Genomic DNA, 21200 nt, shown 5'->3' with positions numbered 1-21200 from the left:
AGGGGCTCTGCAGAGGGCCTGCATCTAGGAAACAAGCATGCTGGGCTAGGGGTAGATAGCAAGTCTTCAGGAAGGAGAGATGTTGGCCCAACCCCAAGAGCTCTCTCTTCTCAGATGTCCTCACTGGAGAACCTCTGGTGGACCCTGAGGGAATGTCATGGCCAGGGCTGGCAAGTAAGGTGACCAGACACTGGTGGCAGGGGCCTAAGCCGGCCCAGAATGAACCAAGGTGCTTTCCCTGAGATAGTATTAGGGGTAGCCATTCCAGCCCTGACCTCTGGCTTACTCTAGTTCCAGAATCACACAAACCTGCACAACTCGGCACCCCTTTTATCTGGAGGACCAGCGACAGGGTCTGGAGGGATGAAATGCTGCTGCCAAACCTTCAGACACAAACCACCCAGAAGCAATGAGGGTTGCATGACAAGCCCTCGGGAGCAGCCATACGGCAACTTTCCAGACACACACCTGGAGCATCCTCCAGGGAGCCTGTGAGTGTGGGAACAGTGCTGGAGTTGCGAGAAGGCCCCACTTCCTCCTGCCACTCAGCGGAGAGAGCATGTTTGACAATGTCTACACAACAAACTTCTGAGTATTCAACCAGGAACACACTTGACCATAAGAGGAGCTGGTTGCCCTTGGTTACAAAGCAGGAATGGCAATGGCAGGAACACCCAGATGTAAGTGTGCAGAGGCCAGTGTGCCAGCCGGCCATGGTCCAGCACAGGCAGTGGCTTCCCTGGAGTATGTGCCCACTTCCTGTGGCCCAGGGCCTGGCTGGCCTGGCAGCACTAGCCTAGATCTGGAACCCAGCGGCCACAATAGTTGCTGCTACAGGCAGAGCTGGTTTCTCAATGACAGGCGCTGGCTGCCCGAGGGGCTGGCCAAGCCAGGACAGGAAGTGTCTTTCATTGTGTATGTTGGAAGGGAGGGAAGCAGATGAGGTGCTCTAATAGAGGCAGCTCATTTGTTCTGAGTGCTGGCCTGGTGCATACCTGGTCTCCTACAGGCAGGAAGATCAGAAGTTCAGGATTATTACTGGCTACAAAGACAGTTTTAGGTCAGCCTGGGTTACATTAAAACCAATCCCCAAAAGGGAAAAAACAAAAAAATAAAACAAAACAAAACAAAAAAACCCAAACAACTGAGCTGGGCGGTGGTGGCGCTCGCCTTTAATACCAGCACTTGGAAAGCAGAGGCAGGCGGATTTCTGAGTTCGAGGCCAGCCTGGTCTACAAAGTGAGTTCCAGGACAGCCAGGGCTACACAGAGAAACCCTGTCTCAAAAAAACAAAACAAAACACCCAAACAGTATAGGCAGGAAATGGTAGGTAGGCTGGGAATTTGGTTACAGGTTCAAGGCTAGGCTTTGCTACCTAATGATGCTGTATTAAAAAACAAAATAGAAACAAAGGCAGGGAGTGGCGCCTCAGGACTTTAATCCCATTACTCAGGAGGCAGAGACAGAGGATCTCTGAGTTGGAGGATAGCTTAGCCCCGCAGAGACAGTTCCAGAACAGGCAGGGCCACATAGAACCAGTCTCAAAACAAAACAAAAGCAACAGTTCCGCTCAATCAGCCCTCCTGCAGAGGTACCTACTGGAGGATTGATTGACCTTGACCCTGCCTCTCTTGAACAAGACACAGCCAAGGCCCAGCCAGTGACAAGCTTGGCAGGCCTCAGTTCAGATGGCAGGCCATCACCATCCTGAAAAGGACTTCGAGCTCCCACCCCTCTCCTTCCTACAACCTGGTGAGTCTCAAGACATAACTGGCTTACCACAACTGGATCTGAAGTGTGTCAAAGAACACACCGGAAAACCCGTCCCCTGCCTCCAATTCTTGAATTACTGCTTGCTTCAATACTCCACAAAGAAAACCTCTTCAGGCCAGGAAGTACCTAGGAGGAATCTACAGGCAGCCAGGAGCCTGTACACCCTCGCCCCTGCTGTTGCAAGCATGTACTCTGGATGCTCTTGGCAACCCCCATCGAAACAATTGAAGCTACACTTCTGGGGCAGGAACCAACCATCAGAAAGAAGGAAATCAAAGTCAAACCGTGTTCTGAAAACCTTTCAGCAAGATCCTGGAGATGAATCGTGTGCTGCCTAGCCACTGGCTCTGGCGATACTTGTGGGCTAAAGGGGAAGATCTATGAAAAAGGCTAACTGAACATCTGTCCAGCCATCGCTGCAGCCTGCAGGGCTCCTAGCAAAAGGTGTATTTAAGTTCTCGGTGAAGGCTAAGCAGGAAGCTTGGTGGGGTGGTTTCTCGATGTCTCTGGACTTTATAAGAATTTTCCCACCAGTACGTATGGACACCCAAACCTCTGGATGCTGGGGTGAATATCGCAGCAGGTATACAGCGGCGAGGAAAGCCAGGCTATAAACTGCAACTTTCCATGCTAGCAAAGGCAAGGATTACCAGGAAACCCACAGGGACCCTTCCTACGCACCAGCCACAGCCATGTCGGGGCTAGGCATTACCTCCAGGAAGAACTGCCCCCAGAGAAATACCTGTTCATTTAGGGGTCTGGACTTAAGGTCAACACCCTTCACACAGTGGCACTCGGGCCCACTGCCCTGTACCCTCCCTGTCTGCACCTGCACACTTGGTGCTCTGCCTGGCCAGTCTGGAACAGGAAAGACAGGATTCTCTGCTCTGGTTCCTGAGGCCAAGCATCAGTGAGTGATGGTGACCAGGATCTGGTCCGGCCTGGGACCAAAGACCAACAACTAATAGGTGAAAGGACAAAGAACTCACTCCGGATAAAGGTCCGTGGAAACAGAGACACAAGTGTCTTTAATTTGGCAGAAAGGTTAACAGTGATTCTCAATAATAAAGTTCATAAATACAGAAAAGAAGTTTTCTCTCAGGGAATAAAGACGTCAAATGATAGCCTACATGTCTGGTAGTGGCAAAAAACATCTCAGCATAGGAGACTCTACACATTTGCTTGGGTTTAAAGAATGACTAGAAATATACACGGGTAGAGCTGGGGATGTGGGTCAGTATGCAGAATTTTCTCTAGTGTGCACGAGGCGCTGGGCCCGGGCCTCGGCACAGCACAGGAAACCTGTCACAGTGGCCACATGCCTGCAATCCCAGCACCTGGGAGGAGGAAGTAGGAAGATCAGAAGTTAAGGTTATCCTGGTTACATAGTGAGTCCAAGGCCAGCCTGGGTTACAGGAAACCCTGCCTGGGAAAGAAAAAGGAAACATAAAGAAGCCTGGAGATTCATAATCTGGTTTAATGTGGTTCCTGAATGTAGCTTTAGAACCCAGCAGAATAGCTAGCCTGTGCTGTATACAGCCACCCCAGCTCAGAGGACAACCAAACAGCATGGATTAGTGAGCAGGAACATGGCAGCTGGTAAGTCCAAATGCAGACTCTTTGAAATATGTCTGCTTCAAGCTGTGAGGAAGCCGCAGCCCAGGGATCCCAAGCTTTTCGGGAGTGGCCTTGTTCAGTGGGTGCGGGGGTCTGAGCTGAAGCTCCAGTAAGGCTCTGCAGTGGCGGGCACCGGCTGTGAGGCGGAAGCAGCACACTTCAGCTCGCTGGAACTGGGTCTGCCCCACTGTATTTGCCTGACAGGAGTTAATGGCTATTACCTTGCTAACATTTCGTAAAGGAAACAAAGGATGCCTATGCAACCAACCTCACAGTGCTAACTTCTGGCTTGTGCACAGCCAATGCCAAGAGAAAGGGGGAGGAACAGCTGCTTCTTGCCACCTAGCCCCACCACCTTTCAGGGGTGCTGAGGCCCTGCCAATGCTTTGTTACAAAGCCACAAACTCTGGGTTTCTTTCTAAGGACAGTAAAGACCATTTGTCAAATATCTGGTGACTTTCAAATGTCTTGGCCTTGGGAAAGAGTGGGCTCTTGGTGAGTGAGGCTTGGTCCCATTTCTGTGGTGCTCGGTAAAGGACAGATCTGAAAGCCAGGGTCCCGTGAGTCCCTGTGTCCCCAAAGGCAGGAGCTCCTTGAGAAGTCAGTCTTCCAGGAAGGTAGGTGTGCAGCTCTCCTGGCTCTGCCCCGCGCTTCTCACCATCTCAGAACACTCTTTCTTCATTGCAAACATAAATGCCATGTTGGGAGTTCTACCCAGCAGCAGAAAGCTACCAAAAGATGCTGCCAATGTTGAGATCAGCATGTATACATCATTTAAAGTTTTTCAACCAACTAGGTTTTTAAAAAAAAAAAAAAATCTGTATCAGCAACTGGGCCACAAACATACCAACAATCCACTTGATAGAGAAAATGCAAATCGCTGCCCAGCCCCGTCCGTGCTCCCCTAAAACCTTTTTCTGTTCGAGCAGATCCTGATGCTGCTTAAACTACCGTCAACAGTGATCCTGAGTTGGTGAGGCAGCACACCCTGTATAGTCTTAAGGGTTTTCAAAAAGCAGTGAGGTCCGAGGAAGGCAGAACTGGAGAGCGGGAGGGCTGTCTATGAAAACCCGTGCTATCCTACGGAGCTCCGGTTCGGCTTTTCAAACGTTCAGGGATACTCTCTTTGCTGCCACCGAACACTGAACATTTCCTATCCCTCTGAGATGATGGAGGAAAACTGAGACAGTCACTGGCTTGACCCTACTACTCAGCACTGACAGACAGTGAGCAGGGAGGTGGCAGGGCTGTGGCTGCCCTGCAGGCGTGGTGCTCTGAAGACACGTTCCTCGTTGGCAAGTCCTTCACGTTCATGCTTTATTGAAAGATGAGTATAGGTTAAATAAAGGCTGGGTTAGCAGATCTTGTCTCTAGACGGTCACTTGGAGTTTGGAGCAGGATGCTAGCCCATGTCCTGGGACACAGATCCGCTAGTGAGCAGGGCATCTGTGTGGACTGACCAGGGCTTCACTCCCTCAGTGTAAACATGATTCACTCCTACTCTTGCTCTGCCTGCTCAGTCCTCGCTCGCCCTCTCCCTCCCACCTTAAATAGAAAATCTGAAACACGTCCTTCAAGTCTGATGCCCATCAGTGCAATCTGCTTTATTTGACATAAGGCAAGTGGGACAGTCTCTTTTGAATGGATTTTTGTCTTTTGGAAGAGCCAGGTAAGAGTTTCATTCTTAAAACCACGTTTTCTTTAATGCCCAAACATGTCAATTTCGTCTTCCTTTCTGGTCACTCCTTGGCAGTCAGCGAGTAGTCAAAGATTAATGTCCGAGCAGGCCCGTACCTGGAACAGAACACATGTGGAGGGATGGCTAAAGTCATGAGCTTGTGGACTTGGTTTGGCAGGAATGTGTGGGCAGGGAACATCCACTATAATAAATGAACTCAGGGGCCCTTGGCACTGAAGACCAAGACAAAATACCAGCAGACAAAGTCTAGGTGACATCCATTCTGCTTGACAGCCATGTTTCCTATGGACAGCACACAAGTTAACCCAGGCTGATTGATGCTTTCTGTTCACAGCCACGGCCATAAAGGAATTTTTTGCTCTGGTTTGCTTGGAGCCGGCCAGGAGGTCCTTCGTGGCATTTACATACAGACAACAGAGCCACACAGCGGGGAAGGTGGTATTTAGGACAGGAGTTTTGTCACTGCCCAGTGAAAGACTGCTGGCATTTGATTCAATATCATTTGGGGCAGATTCCTAACTTGCCACAGACCTTGGAGTGGTGGACACAGCAACTCGTGCATCTGCACAGGGGCAGTGGCTGACGAGTCAAGGCAGCGCCGCGTCTACCAGGAAATCTTCGTGATAACTGAAACCTACATGCACTGACCGCTGTCATTCTGCAAGTCTCCTACCACCGACTCTTAGTTACACAGCAGCTGCCCGGCACAGCGAGATGCACCAGATAGGGCACCGGGCAGGTTAAATATCAATCTAGAAATGCCACTCACTACATCCCAACCTCCCCTGGATCCTCATCTGAGGCCTCAGTGCTGAAAACGAGAGAAGCTGGAATAAAAATGCTTCCAGCTAAAATTAATTCCAGTCACGAGACTTGGATTGGGTTGAAAATTAAAATCAAATTGCAGCCTGCACATTACCAGACACGGTGAGGCTCTGGCATGGAGGAAGCATGACAAATGCCTTACCTTTAAAGCCCTCTTCCGGCATACAAACTGCAGAAAGAAAAGAATTCCAGAGTGAAAGACAGTCTGACAGCTAGCAAGAGCATGTCAAATGCTTCACGATGAGAAGTTGAAAATAACTTTTAATTGCCTGAGTCACCTGGAATGGATCCCTTTGAACCTGTGGTAGCAATCAACTACCGGTGAGCTTTCTGCCTGTCTCTTCAAACCCCCCACCCTCCCACACGCACGCACGCACGCACCTGGAAAAGACCTCATGGCTGACCTCCAGTACCTGTGTCTTCTCTCCCCCCTCAACACGTGACAGGAGGCTATAGCAGTTTCTTTGTTCTGATATCTGGTTTCCTTCCTTTTTAAGGACCTGACTTTTATGTTTTGAGTGTTTTCTCTGCATGTATTTCTGTGATCCTATTTATCCCTGGGGCCAATGTGAGCCAAAAGGGAGTCAGGACCCCTGGAACTGGCGTTACCGTGGCTGTAAGCAATGGTGTCGAGCTGGGAAGCCACCTGAATCCACCTACAAGGATGTTAAGTGCTCTTAACCACCTCTCTGGCTCTATTTCAATTACTTCGCAGACAGGATCTCACACCGTGTAAGCCAGACTGGCCTAGAACTTGGGTAATTCTCCTGTCTCAGACATACAAGTGTTGAATTACAGGCATGAGCCTCTACACCTGGCTTAGTATTCTTTTTAAATAACATGTTTTCATTGCTTTCCATATCTTAGCCTCTGATTAACTTCCAGCGAAGAACATTCAGCTCTTCTAGCACCTACCCCACCTTAGCAACCCCAAGCCTGCCCCTGCCTGCCCCTGGTTCCATGACCAATGTGCTCTTTCTCTGCCCGGCAACTCCTGCATCAATCACCTGCTTTCTCTCTTTTGCTTCTAGCTCCAGTAACCTGTTCAAGGCTGTTGCAACCCTTCCATTATCCTTTGCAGAGTTCATCCTAAAGCCCATGTCCAGCCCCACATTTAGACCACTGCTTACACTGATTGCCACACAGCCTGGTCCTTCCTCACCACGCCACCAATAACTTCCTTCTTCATCTACCAACCCTTTGTTTAAGAGTGCATCTCTATGTAGCATGCTGGCAGGTAACTTTGGAGGGCGTTCTGGGTGCCAGGCACGTGAGCAGAATCGGTTTGTCTGGCTACAGAATGGACAACCAGAAACCTCCTTGGCTCAGTGCATCACCCGCATTTCCCACCGCAGTCTAAGAAAGCATCCTTTCCTAGTTCGTTACTGACTGGGGCATAACCTGAGTAGATCAAATTTTATTCCTATTAATTCTTTTCTTTCTTTTCTTCTAGAAACATTCCTTTTATATATGGTCTAATTACCATTTGCCCATTTTCTCTGTAGTTTTGTTAAGTTTTATAGAAAAAAAAAGTTTGGTTTTAGACTGAACTGGCTTTGAGTTCACAACCCTCTGTTTTCAGTTTTCCAAGGGCTGGGACTGAAGGCATGTGTTACTGTGTGCAGTTATTTGTAGGCCATTTTAGAGCTTTCTGGGGCTGCCTACAATATTCCCTTAGTTTGTTCAAAGACACCCCTTGTTCTCATGTTCAGTTTGGTCCTCAGCTGGCATGTGACTGTCTACTGATACTATGAAGTGTCAAAGCTTCTGAGGGCTCCAGTCCTGGGCACCAGAGGAGTCGGAGGTCTTAGGAGATAACTGCCCCTTTCCTAGCAGTAACTCACTCTTTCCAGTTAGCTTGTTTCCCTAGACATGGATTCCTCTGGCACTGGGCTGCTGAGACACACACACACACACACACTTGCAGGCATGCCGCCACTCTTCTGTTTGTTATAACCTTTGTAGTACAAGTTCTTCCAAGTGCTGAAATGCTTCCTATAGCTACTATCTGAGGCACCCAGTGGACAAGGGGTGACACAGACATGAAGGGAATGGGTGGCAAGGACCACAGGGTGCACAGTTTGTCTGATTCTCTCTCTCTCTTCCTGCTCCTGTGTTAAGTCACTCACACCTTCTCTTGACCTCTTACATGGCTAACAAAGTTCACCTTTGTACCAGTTCCCCCTGTTATTAAACAATGGCTATGTTCCCTGCTTCCCACTTCCCAACCTTTACCCCACACTAGGACCAATACTGAGAGGTTCTCTACCTTAAGAGCATGCACCTTTTCCAAGGTTAAAATGTAAACCCCGGGCACCTCCGCATCTATCCACAACCCTTTCTATTAGGTCCACCACCAGGTCCTGAAAGCAGACTGGTCTTTACCTTGCATGACATCATCCATTGCAGCGTAGTCTGCAATTGGTTCATCAGCCTAGAAAAACAAATGGAGACAAGTCAGAGCCAAGCGGAAAGACAGGCGGAGGGAGGAGCAGGTGAGTCACATCACCCTGAAGTCTGGGCCTGTCCCATAGTTCTCACCCTTCTACTGTGTCTCAGCCTCCAGGGAGCACAGTGACACTCCCAGGCTGGAGAGTTTTCTATTTGGGAAAGAGGCACCTGTTCCCTCAGGGCCAGCAGCAGTGTTCCTCATCTACTCAGTGTTGCCTGTCTTGTACACACAGCTGTCACTGCAGGAGGAGCCCCGTTCAGACTTAACAGACGCCTCCCAATTGTGGGTCTAGGCTCCTTAACTCAAAGAAATGGCATACTGTATGTGGCAGAGCACTGCTCTCTTCCCCGAAACACATCTTGCATGGAAAGATGTGAAGTAGCCATACTGAAGGGGAGAGTAACTGCAAAGGAAAAGAGGTTGATGGACAATCCACAGAGAGCACTGTTAACCTGCTACGGGACCCTTGTAACAGCTGTTCTAGAGGCAGAACAAACAGTAAGTAGATGTAGCCTAGAGCATCATTCTGCAGACTCCAGTTCTGGGCGGAGCCAAGAGTCAGCATGGGGGCCTGCTCTGTTGTGCCACCTTAGCTCACTGAACCAGAACAAAACCATGCCCACCCCAGGGCAGACACCTCTGGATTTAATCTACCACACAATGTGTGGCACAGCAGGGTTCATCTAGCCACCAAGAGACAAAACGAAGAAAAGGGAAGTCACAAAGTAAGCTTTTGGGGAGCAGAGGATGGAGCTAATGAGGTCTCAGAAGACTTTCTCTAAAACACACTCAACACCTGCTAAATCCAAAGCCAATTTCCATCCTGGACAGGTGTCACCTTAGTCCACTGGGGTTTCCCTCACATCTGAACCAAGCGCCTTAAGCCCGCTCCCTTCCTCACTCGTGGAAACAGGGTAGCTCTAATTCCAAAATTCACTATGTCTAATTTTCTTTCTGAGCTTGCAGAGGATATCTGAAATAACCAAACTTCCATATCCAAAGTCCTTTGATGGGCCACAGTTACAACACTAAAAATAATGCATGAAATTACCTCCACACTGTATATATGGGGTATACACAAAATATATCTCACGTCTATGCAAATACTTAAAAATCCAGGGTCTCTGTCTGGCCCTCAGGCATTTGGTCAAGGGAGCTTCAGCCCACACCCCTGGACGCAACAGCAGAGGCCAAGCCACTGAGCTGTGCCTGCCCAGGAGAAAACAGCCTAGAGGGGACTAATTAAATCACAAGAAGCCCTAAGCTCCTCAGTGAGAGTTCCACACTTGTGTGTCCTGGTTAGGTTTTTGTCAGTTTGACACAAGCTGTAGTTATCTGGGAAGAAGAACTTCAATGGAGAAAATACCTCCATCAGACAGGCCTGTAAACAAATCCTTGATTAAAGACTAATGGTGGTGCTGTCCCTGGGCAGGTGGTCTTGGGTGGCCTAAGAAGTCATGTGTGTCTAGGCACGGCACACACCTTTAAGAGCAGGTTGAAAAGACATGAGGTGCAAGAAGTCAGCAGTAGTCCTCTGCAGTCCCACCCAACACCCCCTTCAAGACGGACTATAACCGAAAGCTACAGTAACTTTTCTTCCCAGGCTGGCTTGGTTGTGGTGCTTATCACAGCAATAAAAACCTAGCTAGGAGAGCCTGTTAAAATGACAGATGTACATTTTAAGCATCAAGAGTCAGCAAGCGATCCTTTCACAGGCCATATCCCTCAGCTCTTCCCTGAAGGGAGGAAGCCACACACCCATACCTGGTTTGTTTGTTTTTCGTTGTTGATTTTGTTTTAGAGGGTAGGCTCTCTAGCTAGTCCAAAACAAACAGTGCAGACACAGTGGTGCGTGTCTGTAATCCTAGCACTCAGGAGCCACATCAGGAAGGAGACCAACCCAAGCTAATACAGGCCACACCCCCAAGCAATACAACAAGCAAACCCGAAGAAATGCATGCACACACAGCAAGCAAAAGGAGAATGAAAGAAAAGGAGGAGAGGCTCCGATAGAAATCAGAACCAGAAACCAGGGCACTGAAGTGAACTCAGTGTGGTGGTTGCTGGGCTGACCCTGGGTTCTGACCCAGGCTTCTGCCCTCACTTTATACGTGGAAAGTCCGGAGCAGCTGGCCCCTTGTCAGAGAAAAAAACAACTGGGAGAAATCAGGTACAGATGGGAATTTTCTTGGCAGAGCTGTCTATTCTGACCGTCTATATAGCAGTGACACCAAGCTACGTAAAAAATCCAGAGAGAACCAGGAGTGGGTAGGTGTCTGCTCTGTTGTCCTAGGGTCAGGCAGCAGCTGATGTTCTGTCACCACTGCAGGCTGGGAGGACAAGGCCCAACGCTGTCTGTGCAGGTCCCCTGTCCATCTCTAATACTAGAGCCTGGTAAACAGGAGAGCAAAAGTCCCAGCCTCTCTCTCAGGGACCCATGTCCTTCATTACCACTGTCCATCCTTTAGCTAGGGAGGCAGCACAGAAACCCAGAGGCCAGAGCTGGACAGCTGTTTCTCACCTTTAACAAAATGACAGACTCAGGAATGACGCCGAGGGTACCAAGGGTGGCACAGTCGTCGTTTAAAATCTTTCCATCAATTGACAAATTCTGGTCAAATGGAGCAACTGAAAATGCGTGCATGATCTGTGGGGAGAAGAAGAAACAAAGTCTACACACAGGAGAACACTGAGACCTACACCCCCCTCCAAAACATAAAACAGACTGTAAAAATCAAAGGCAAAACCGGTACAGAAGCAAGCAGCCTACTTGCTACACTGCTAGTGTCCCTGGAAGGCTGAGCCCCAGGAGCTCAGAGAGCAGACAATACCCACTCAGGCTATTGCTTCTGCACCCTGTTGCTTCCCCAGGTCTATGGGGCAGAACATAAATGTGTTGCGCAGCCCGAGCTCATCAGGATCACCCCGACCTAGACTGGCCTAGACAGACCTTTCAACAGCCAAGTACACGCTCTCTCTCAAAACCAGGGCAGGCCCTGTTCAATCCCTGATATCATGAGATGATAAATAGTGGTTTTCAATCATTTCTGTAGTGATTACATCCAGAGGCAATGTTGAAAAGGCACTCCCACACAATGACATTTTCTATTCCTACCAAGAAAGATAATTTTAATGATAATCACTTAAAACTCTTTACTTAATTACATTACTTACTTTGACAAAGGGTCTTTCTATGGCTGTCCTAGAACTCACTATCTAGATATGCTGGCCTCCAACTGTCAGAGATCCACTCAACCTCTGCTGGGATTAAGAGCGTGCATTATCAAACTCAGCCAAGACAGAGTCTTCAAATGTATTGTGTAATAGCTGAATTACACAGCTACCCTGATGCCAAAGGACTCATTCAGCTTTCAGGCTTTCTTCTCTTTGTCGGCACATGTAGTAAAGGGCTGGAGAGAGGCGCAGCGCAGGAGTCACCTTAATGCAGGTAAGAACCTTGGCTAGGAAGATGCCACTTGGACTTTTCAAAAAGACATGAACTCCCAGATGTGGAGCAGGGATTGACATAACAGGCCTGTGACCAGAGATGCTGAGGCTAAGTCCTCTTCCTGCACTTAACGTGTATAACTGACAAGGCTGGCTCTTCCAGTCCCACACCAGCACATTTCATACGGGGAAGGTAACATCCATTCCTCTCCAGACAGGGTCACTTCTTCACACTTGAAATGCTCTCACCGGGAGCCGGGACAAGAACCAAGTAAGTGGTATAGTCTCCGAAGGGCTGAGGAGTGTGTGCAGAAGAGGTGCAGGGAGGAGAGACAAAGCAAGACAGGATTTGTCTCGGGGATCCACAGTCTGATCTCCCCAGCAGCGTGGGTGTCAGAATACCAGGATGGAGGTACTGCAGACACTCTGCCTTGTGACTAACCCTGACCTTTCCAATGGGGAATAACACTTGGGACTAGAGATGGGAGGGAGAAGAAGGAAACCAAACCAACAGGAGACATAGTACTGAATTACTGGAAGAACTAACAACCATGCAAAACAGATTTTCTTACTTTATCTTATGTGCGAGTCTGTTGCCTGCATGAATGTATGTGCACCACTTCGTGCCTGGAACTTACAGGAGACAGGAGAGGTCATTAGATCTCCCGAGCTGGAGTCACAGACCACGGTGAGCTACCACATGGGTGCTGATAACTGAACCCGAGTCCTCTGTAAGAGCGGCATGTAGTCTTTCTTAACTACTAAGCTACCTCTCGAGTCCCAAAGCAACTCTAAGTTGTTCTAAGCAACATATAGTAAAGCGTCTACAATTACGTGCTTACACTGCTGTGCAGAGTATCACTCTATTCACCCACAAAGCAGTGTGCCAAAAGGAAAGGCCCATCCTACACTAGAAGAGGAAGGCCAACCCTTTTTAAAAAGCACCCCCCTCTACCAACAAGAACCGCATGCATGCATGCCCACACAGCTGAAGCAGGAAAGGGTCATGGCTAGCTGATGCTCTCACAGCTACCACTGAGCAGTGAGGGGAAATTCCATCCTCCGCCCTCTCTTTCACTCCTGTTTGACTCACAGTGCTCTTTGAAGCACGAGTGGGAGATGAGAGGAAACACGCCGCAAAGAAATAACCCAGGAAAAGTGTGTGTGTGGGGGGGGGGTTTCTTGTGAACAGCTGCTGCCGTGCGGCAGTTCATCCGTGCAGGTAGCGGGCTCCTAGCTGGAGAGGTTATTTCTGCTGCCTTCTGATTTATTCTTCAAAAACAGTGATCCATAATAAGAGCAGCACAGGCCTCTAGAAACGTCTTGTCCACGGGGGCTCTTTTTCTAATTGGAGGGTTTTGAATGCTGGAGGTTTACCACTGACAGGCAGAAAGCCGGTGATGGAAACAAGCCTCAGATGCAAAGGGCAGGACAACAGAGGACAGATATTATGCCAACACGTTTATTTTCAGAGCCGTGGGTTCAACCAAGGGAAATGCTGTTCTCAGGACAATCTGGAACACATAACACCCTGAAAGGAAGCCTGTACTTTTGCCTCAATTACAATGATAAATATCAGCAACAAGAAAAATGCGTAGCCAGTGAATGGCACCACATGAAGGCAGCTGACGGGGAGCGTGGTCAGCTTCTGGAGATTCAACAGCGACTCAAACCACAGGGGCCAGATTGGCTTTCATGGACATCTTGAATTTATCAGCTCTTTCTGCCAAGGCTTAGAGACATGCCATTGGAACACACACATGCATACAACTTTTCCTGATAGCATCACAAAGCATTTGAGTAATTGCCTGTTTCACAATCACCCTATTGATTTTTAAGTGTTGGGGGTGGGCACCAGTCAACAATTTAGAAAAGGCTACTGTAGAAAAGAGATGAAGAAGACTTAAAAGCCTAGCAAATGGGCCAGTGAGACGGCTCAGTAGGTGAAGGTGATTTCTGTCAAGCCTGATCCTGGAGACACATGGCAGAAGAAAACCAAGTCTCCTAGGTTGTTCTTTGATGGCTACAACTGTGCCCATGCCACCATACACATGTCTACAATTTTAAAAAAAATCTATATCTATATCTATATATATATAAAATATAAATGCACAAAATAATAAGTAAACAAGTGTAAACTTATTCTAGCAAAGAGACAAGATGTCAGCAAGAGATAAGATAAAATAAAGGGAATGAAAGGCAGATGCAAGAACACAGTTCTTTCTAAGTTGACTTCAGTCAGCCTTGTGGTCACCACAGTGAGTTCCAGGACAGTCAGGAGCACACAGCAGGGCTGCCTCAAAAAAACAAAGAGTAGGAGCTGGAGAGACAGCTGAGGGGTTAGGAGCCTGTTCTTGCAGAGGCCCACAAATGCCTCTAAATCCAACTCCAAGGGAACCCACGTCTCTCCATTTTCTTAGGCATAGTAGACATATATGCTAATAATTAAGAGAAAAGGTTTTATTGGACCTGGTGTACTGGTTAGTTTTATGTTAACTTTATACCATAAGACCAAACAGAAGGGCATTTTCTTAGTGATGGGGGAAGGCCCAGCCCATAATGGGCGGGGCCATCATCACTGGGCTGATGGTCCTGGGTTCTAAAGAAAGCAGGCCCTTTCACAGCCTCTGCACGGAGCTCTTGCACCGGGGGCTGGGCCTGCTGCAGTTCCTGCCACCAGTGACGGATGACATACATTGCATGGGCCAAATAAACCGGGTCCTCCCCAAGTCATCTGGTGATGACACTACATCAAGAGTAACCCAAACTAGGACGGATGGTGCCTGGTCCAGCAGGTGGAGGTGCTGTCATCACGCCTGAGGGTCTGCACTACTCCCCTAGTATTCACAGGCCTGAAGGAGAGAACAAATTTTCCCAAGTTGGCCTCTAACCTCTACTGCACACACCCACATGCACACAAAAGCAACAAGCAAATGTGAACAGCAGAAGCCAAGCCTTATAGAAGCTTGAGGACCCAAGTTTGATTCCCAGGATTCACATTAAAGGTCTGGGTGTGTGGGGCTGCAGAGATGATGACTCAGCAGTTAAGAACACTTGCTGCTCTTGCAGAAGACCACAGCTCAATTCCCAGCACCCACATAGTGGCTCACAACTGCCTGTAACTCCAGTTCCAGGGGATTCCATATCCTCTTAACTTCCTTGGGTTCCTGAATATATATATATATATATATAACTTACATACACACATATTTAAATTTTAACCCAAATAAATTTAAAAATTAAGAATCTGAATACCAGAGCTGGCCAGTGGTGGTGCACACCTTTAATCCCAGCACTTGGGAGGCAGAGGCAGGCAGATTTCTGAGTTCGAGGCCAGCCTGGTCTACAGAGTGAGTTTCCAGGACAGCCAAGGCTACACAGAGAAACCCTGTCTCGAAAAAACAAAACAAAGCAAAACAAAAAAGAATCTGAATACAGAGGCTGGAGAAACAGCTCAGCAGTTGTAGTATGTTCTGCCCTTATAGAGAGCTTGAGTTTGGTACCCAGCATGTATGTTGGTCAGCTTACAGCTTCATCTTCTGGACTCTACAGGCATCTACACTGATGGATACACATACCCCTGCCCCCAACATTTAAAATATAAAACCTCGGTGTGGTAGTGTGTACTTGTAATCCTCATTTGGAGGAAGCAGCAGAGGCAGGTGGATGCTGGGACTTTTCTGGCCTAGCCTTACTTGGCAAGCTTCAAGATAAGAGGAGACTCCGTTTCAAAAAACAAGGAAGGCCAGTGGAATGGCTCCGCAGGCAAAGACACGTGCCTGTTACATGGTGTAGTGCCAGACACCTTTGATCCAGCTCTCAGGAGGCAGAGGCAGAGGCAGGCAAGAGATCTCTGAGAGCTGAAGGCTAACCTCATCTGCACAGTAAGTGCCAGGCCAAACAAAGCAATCTCTGCCTCGAAAACAAAACAAAACAAGCACAAATCAAATCCCAACCAAAACCAAAAGGCCTAACTGGGACCCGTGTAACAGTGTCTTCCAGTCTCCAAACTTTAGGGGCTAGAAGGAAGGCTCAGTGCTTCAGAGTACTTGCTGTGCTTGCAGGGGACCCAGGCTCAGTTCCTAGCGCCCACACCCTTACTCACTGTCATTACTCACTACATACTGCAGCTCCAAGTAACCGGAGACACAACTTTCTCCTCTCCGCGGGCACCAGGCACCCACGTGGCCCACATGCAAGCAAGACACTCATACACATGATAAATAAACCTAAAAACAAGTTTTATAATAAAATTTTCTGGACTCCACATGCATACGTAGGAACACAGTAGCCATGGATTGCTCTGGGAGATTAACCAGCTCTCTTGGTGCCTTCCATACCAGCTACAGGGAAAACTATTAAAAAAAAAAAGTAATTTTTTGTTCTAGGTAAGGGATTGTGGCTGCAGTGATGAAGGTGGTTTGCAATAGTCATCTGGGGAAGAAAGTCCACAATGAGTATGACACTACAATGGTGGGGATCTAAAGAAACTACGAGCAACCCTCACAACAAGGTCATTCTTAAAATGTGGTATTTGTTTCAGGAAAACTATCTAATTCATGCTGGAATGGATCTGAAACTACCAACAGAGAGGAGCTCCTTGCCCTTGGATGTTCTTCTTAAACAATTCATATGAATAACCTGGCTCAGTGGTGCACGCCTTTAATCCCAGCATTCAGGAGGCAAAGTGGACTAGAGTTTCCCCACAGCCAAGGCTATACATAGAGAAACCCTACAATAAAAACAAACAAACAAAAAACCAAACCAAATATATAAAAACTTTAAGGGAGTGTGCTAATTTTAACTTGGGGGTCTTATAAGCATATTAAAAAAACAACAACAAACAACACACAAAAATCCTCTCCTCTTGGCTAACTACCACAAGTAGGCAACTAGTTAAAAGCTCAGCTCCAGGAAACAGGTTAAGTCCATAAAGCAAGGATAGAAAGGGATCAATCCACACAGGCCACACAAGTGAGCAAGCATTCCCTCACCTGAATCTTCAATTCTTTTAACGTCTGGTTGGCAGACACCAACAGTGCCTTCTCTCCCCGAACCTTCCTGTGCCTCGTGCTCCTCCGGATGACCTGCTTCTGGTAGGCCACATAGCCCTGTTGGGATGTCTTCTGTCGCTTGGTACTTCCATTGCTCTGCAAGATGCCAAAGAGAAAGCTCTGGGATTACCCTGCGCGGGAGCTTCTTTGAGTAAACAGAAGCTGGATACACCACTCCTGAAACCCTGTGAATCAAGCACAGTGCATCCAAGAGTCTACAGAGGTAAGCTGGTTTATATATGATGGGTGTGTGTGTCAGTCAACCTTAACTGCATGTAAGAAACCTAAGTGTTTGGTATACGAAACTTTCAGAAGGAAGGAAGTTTCACCTTCAGCAGCAGTGGCGATGACCTCTCAGCTGCGGCTGCCCTTTCCTAATCCTAGCACTGGAGTGCTGAGGCAGGGGTTCTGAACTCAAGGCCAGGCGAGGGTTACACAGCAAGGCCCAGGACGAGTGAGACGTCTCTCATGCCCAGCCAGACAGTGAGTTTGTTCCACAGGACGCACACAGTGAGAACCAACTCCTTCAAATTGTTTTCTGACCTCTACTGCACACAACACACACACACACACACAAACACAAAATGCATTAAAGAGTTAGTTAAAAACAACAAACATAAGCCAATAGATTGAAATTTCAAGATTATAGAACTTCCTAAATAAATTCTAATTTTCTTGTGTTATACATTTTCTTCTTGGGAGTGGGGAAGAGTTCATGTGCCATAGGCTGGCCTCCAAACCCCTGTGACTCACAGGATGACTTTGCAATTCTAATCTCCAGCTCCACCTCCACAGTGCACAATTAAAGCAGTGCATGATCTGTTCAGGTTTATGGTGCTGGGGATGGAGCCCAGGGCTTCTGTACGCTGGGCAAGCACTCTATCCAATGAGCCCCTTCTCCTTTTGAGAATAATATGAAAGCTAAATACCAACTGCAAAATGAGACGTTAGACTGTACTCAAGACATCAAAGATACTTTTACTAAAAACAAGATACTGTGTTTCTTGATGTACTGGTGGTAGAGAGAGGGAAAACAGCTTTAGCTGTAAAGTATTCTTGTAAAAACTGTTTAAAAAAACCATAAATGAATGCTCAGGCCCAGCTTACAATTTAGAGAAAAGTTAATACACGGTACAGGCAATGCCGGTAAAAAACAAGGTGAGGTGCTCTCCAAGACCCTGGTCTAGATGGAAGCCACCAGTCACGCAGACCATGCCAGTGGCATCAGTTTGGGTTTGAGAGGAAGTTGGTGGACACAAAGTCATGCCTGCTAGCTTCTCTTAAACACACTGTAAGCACTGCAGGACTGTGTTTATCCTTCGATACACAGGATCAAGCATTCAGAACTTCACCATCACTGAACTGACCTAAGCATTCAGCAAAAAAGCAGGAACTATATATGGGCACAAGATACAGGCTGTACTAGTCTTTAGAAAAGAGAATAGCAGGGGCCAAATGTTCCAGAACATCTTTTGGTGTGTTTTGAAAGCATCTCACTCATTATGTAGGTCTGCTACATAATGTGGGCCTGCTCTGTACTGCAGGCAGATCAGCCTTCCATGCTGGCAGTAGTGTTTGTGGCTCTTTACTTACAAAGCCCTCCCTGGGGGGTTAACAAGCCAAGATTCTCTTGTTAACCAAGCCAGGGAATTAAAGTGGGATTTTTATTCCCACTTTCCCATTCATATTACTAATGTGTTTTGTAATTCATAAAGCAGCTACCAGGGCAGAGACTTTTCTCAGGTCTCTGGCCACTGGCAAGGCTCTGCCCAATCTAGCCACAACTTCCATTTCTAAGAAAAAGTCAACTTAGCAGTCACAAAAACAACATCCAACTGAAAAAGAGGACATTATCTACAGACAGAAGGTATCCACTGTACAATCCTAACCTCACCCCATGCCCCAGCCAAAAGGTCTCAGGCATCAACTAAAATCTTTTCAAATTGATTTTAAGAGGATCTAAAAGCTTTTCCTGGAATTATTGTCCTTTAACCCATGTCAACCTGCTAAAACCAGTAGAGCAGTGGTTGTTTTTCCCCAGTCACTGGATTTAAAAGGCTTCCAGTTACCTAAGTGATACCTACTGAGTGTATCATTAACCTGAATTTTAGATAACACAGAAGGAACTTGGTTGATCTGGCTTAGAGAGGAGGGCAGGGAATTTGCTCAGCTCCATTAAGGAGCACTAATGCTTGCTTTATGGCGTGGGATTTACTTCAGTGAAACCAGTGACCCATGTTCTGAGAAAAAAGAGGGAGGGGGGTGCGGGAGGTGACATTCTGAAGACACTAGGTATCCCCAGGGACTAACTAGTTACTATGCTCTAAACAGAGGGTTAGAGCTGAGATCCCCGCCCTGCCTTGAACCAAAAGTATTTAAAACATTCTAGGATATTACAATATCCAAACATGGACAAGGGAATCGGAGGAAAATTATAACATGTACAAAATAATTATGGCGTAAAGAGCAATCCTCTAACATTCTGTATTGTATTTGTTCATGTGAACTCTGCTGCAATCCACAACTAAAGGCAGGAATCCCACATCCACCTGAGAACATTGCTGTGGTTGTGACCACAGTGAATAAAACCGGATGCTCAGAGAAAGAGTCAGACTTTAAAGTCTGAGTCACAGGAAAATGCAGCGTTTGCTCAACAAACAAGGCTTGGACTGAAAAACAAAGCTGGAAACAGAGAGACACACTTCTTCGAAATCCTAGAGGGCCCTCTTAGCAGCCAGGCAGGGGTGTCCACACCAGCAATCCCAGCATTCTAGATGCCAAACTAGATTATGGGATCGAGGCCAACCTGGGTTACGTGGCACAGCAAGCCTGTGTCTCAGAAAGGAAAAAGAGCTAACAGAGAAAACTTGACTCCACAATGTCAGGAGATTGACAACAGACACAAACAGATCTGAGTAGGGCAATAGAGCGCCTCAGTCAGAAAACCCTGCATGACCACAGAACGCTCTGAGGCCATGGGCCATCAAGCTTGACAAGGGATAAATACCAAATTTGCCTGTCCACTGTCCAAGAGATGGACATAAAACAGTGGTTTTGCTCATTCATGGGTTTTTGTTGTTGTTTTTTAAAGTTATTTTTATAGGATTCGAACAAAGCATAGATAACAATGACATCCTTCCATACCAGCAAGTACACACAACATTTATTTACCTTGGGCTGATTAAGACCTAAGACTTTATGTACGCAGTGTTCTGCCCGCATATGTCCCTATATGCCAGAGGAGGGCATCAGATCCCATTACAAATGGTTGTGAGCCAACACGTGGTTGCTGGGAATTGAACTCCAGACCACTGGAAGTACTCTCAACCACTGAGCTATCTCTCCAGCACCAAACTTAAGACTTTCTTCATCAACATTAAATAAAGCAGCAAATCACACCGTGACAGTGCACGCCTTTAATCCCAGTACTCTGGAATAAGAAAGAGGCAGATCAATCTCTGAGTTCAAGGCCAGCCTGGACTAGAGTGATTTCCAAGGTCAGATATACATAGAGAAACCCTCATGAAAAAACCTACCAACCAACCAGAAAAACAAAGAAAATGAAAAAAAATGAACAACAGCAGCAACAACAATAACAACAAAAAACCCAAACCAACCCAAACAAGCAAAAAACAAACAACCAAAACAAAACAAAACAAAACAAAACAAAAAACAGTGGTATACCAACAGCAGACCAGCATGTTCAAAGACTGTGCTCTGGATTGGATGAGGCAAAGGGCCACTGAGGCAGAAGCTACGCATAATTTGACTACCAGGTCTCAGGGTAAAGATGTCCCAGCTATTAAGAGTAAAACAGGCAGCCCAGAGAAGGTGCTGAGTTCCAAACTCAGGCCTCTTGGAGAGGCCATGCTCTCAACCACTGAACATCTTCCCCAGTCCCCGACACAGTCAATCTTAGTAGAAATTGATTATGGTGGAGACTGAAGGGCTAATATCATCTTCCTCCATTTATCACAAATCCTAGTTGGCAGGCTGTGTGGTGATGGTGCACACCTTTAATAACAGTACTTGGGGAGAACAAAGGCAAGTAGATCTCTGTTGTTCAGAGCAAGTTCCAGAACAGCTAGGACAATGGGAAAACAATGTCTTGGGGAAAAAATAAAAAGACTGCCAGTTTGTTACCAAGACAGAATCAAAGCGAATATTTTCATTCCAGCTTAAAATGATATATTTTGCCTTTAAAATCTCATTGCATCATCATCATTATTATTTGACGTTTCCAGGGGTTACTGAGATGAAGCAGTGCTGCTTGTGGAGGTCCATTTTCAGTTCCAAGGAACACAGACATCCACGGCCTCTGGCTTCTGAGGGC

At 47.2% G+C, this 21200-nt stretch overlaps 1 protein-coding gene across 20 annotated transcripts in view; it reads right to left on the bottom strand.

Moving 5' to 3' along the window:
• Positions 1-2768: 2768 nt before the first annotated feature.
• Usp48 (ubiquitin specific peptidase 48) overlaps positions 2769-21200 on the bottom strand; it is a 64418-nt gene continuing 45986 nt past the window's right edge. For 17 of the 20 annotated variants that reach the window (XR_003954887.1, XR_003954888.1, XR_003954886.1 and 14 more), the window contains 5 exons: positions 16808-16963; positions 10888-11013; positions 8300-8348; positions 6057-6083; positions 2775-5184 (listed from right to left, as the gene is read on the bottom strand). Coding sequence is in view for 12 of the 20 variants with exons in the window: in XM_017320005.2 (XP_017175494.1) it covers positions 5162-5184; positions 6057-6083; positions 8300-8348; positions 10888-11013; positions 16808-16963 (381 nt within the window). In the remaining 8 variants the exon portion in view is untranslated. Of the gene's footprint in view, positions 5185-6056; positions 6084-8299; positions 8349-10887; positions 11014-16807; positions 16964-21200 lie in introns of all 20 variants that reach the window. The other 3 variants (NM_001347227.2, NM_130879.3, NM_001355588.1) reach the window with 1 other exon arrangement.

Source organism: Mus musculus, chromosome 4, assembly GCF_000001635.26.
Source record: "Mus musculus strain C57BL/6J chromosome 4, GRCm38.p6 C57BL/6J".
Classification (NCBI taxonomy): Eukaryota; Metazoa; Chordata; class Mammalia; order Rodentia; family Muridae; genus Mus; species Mus musculus.
Note: the sequence above shows the minus strand (reverse complement) of the source record. Positions and strands in the feature narration are given on the sequence as shown.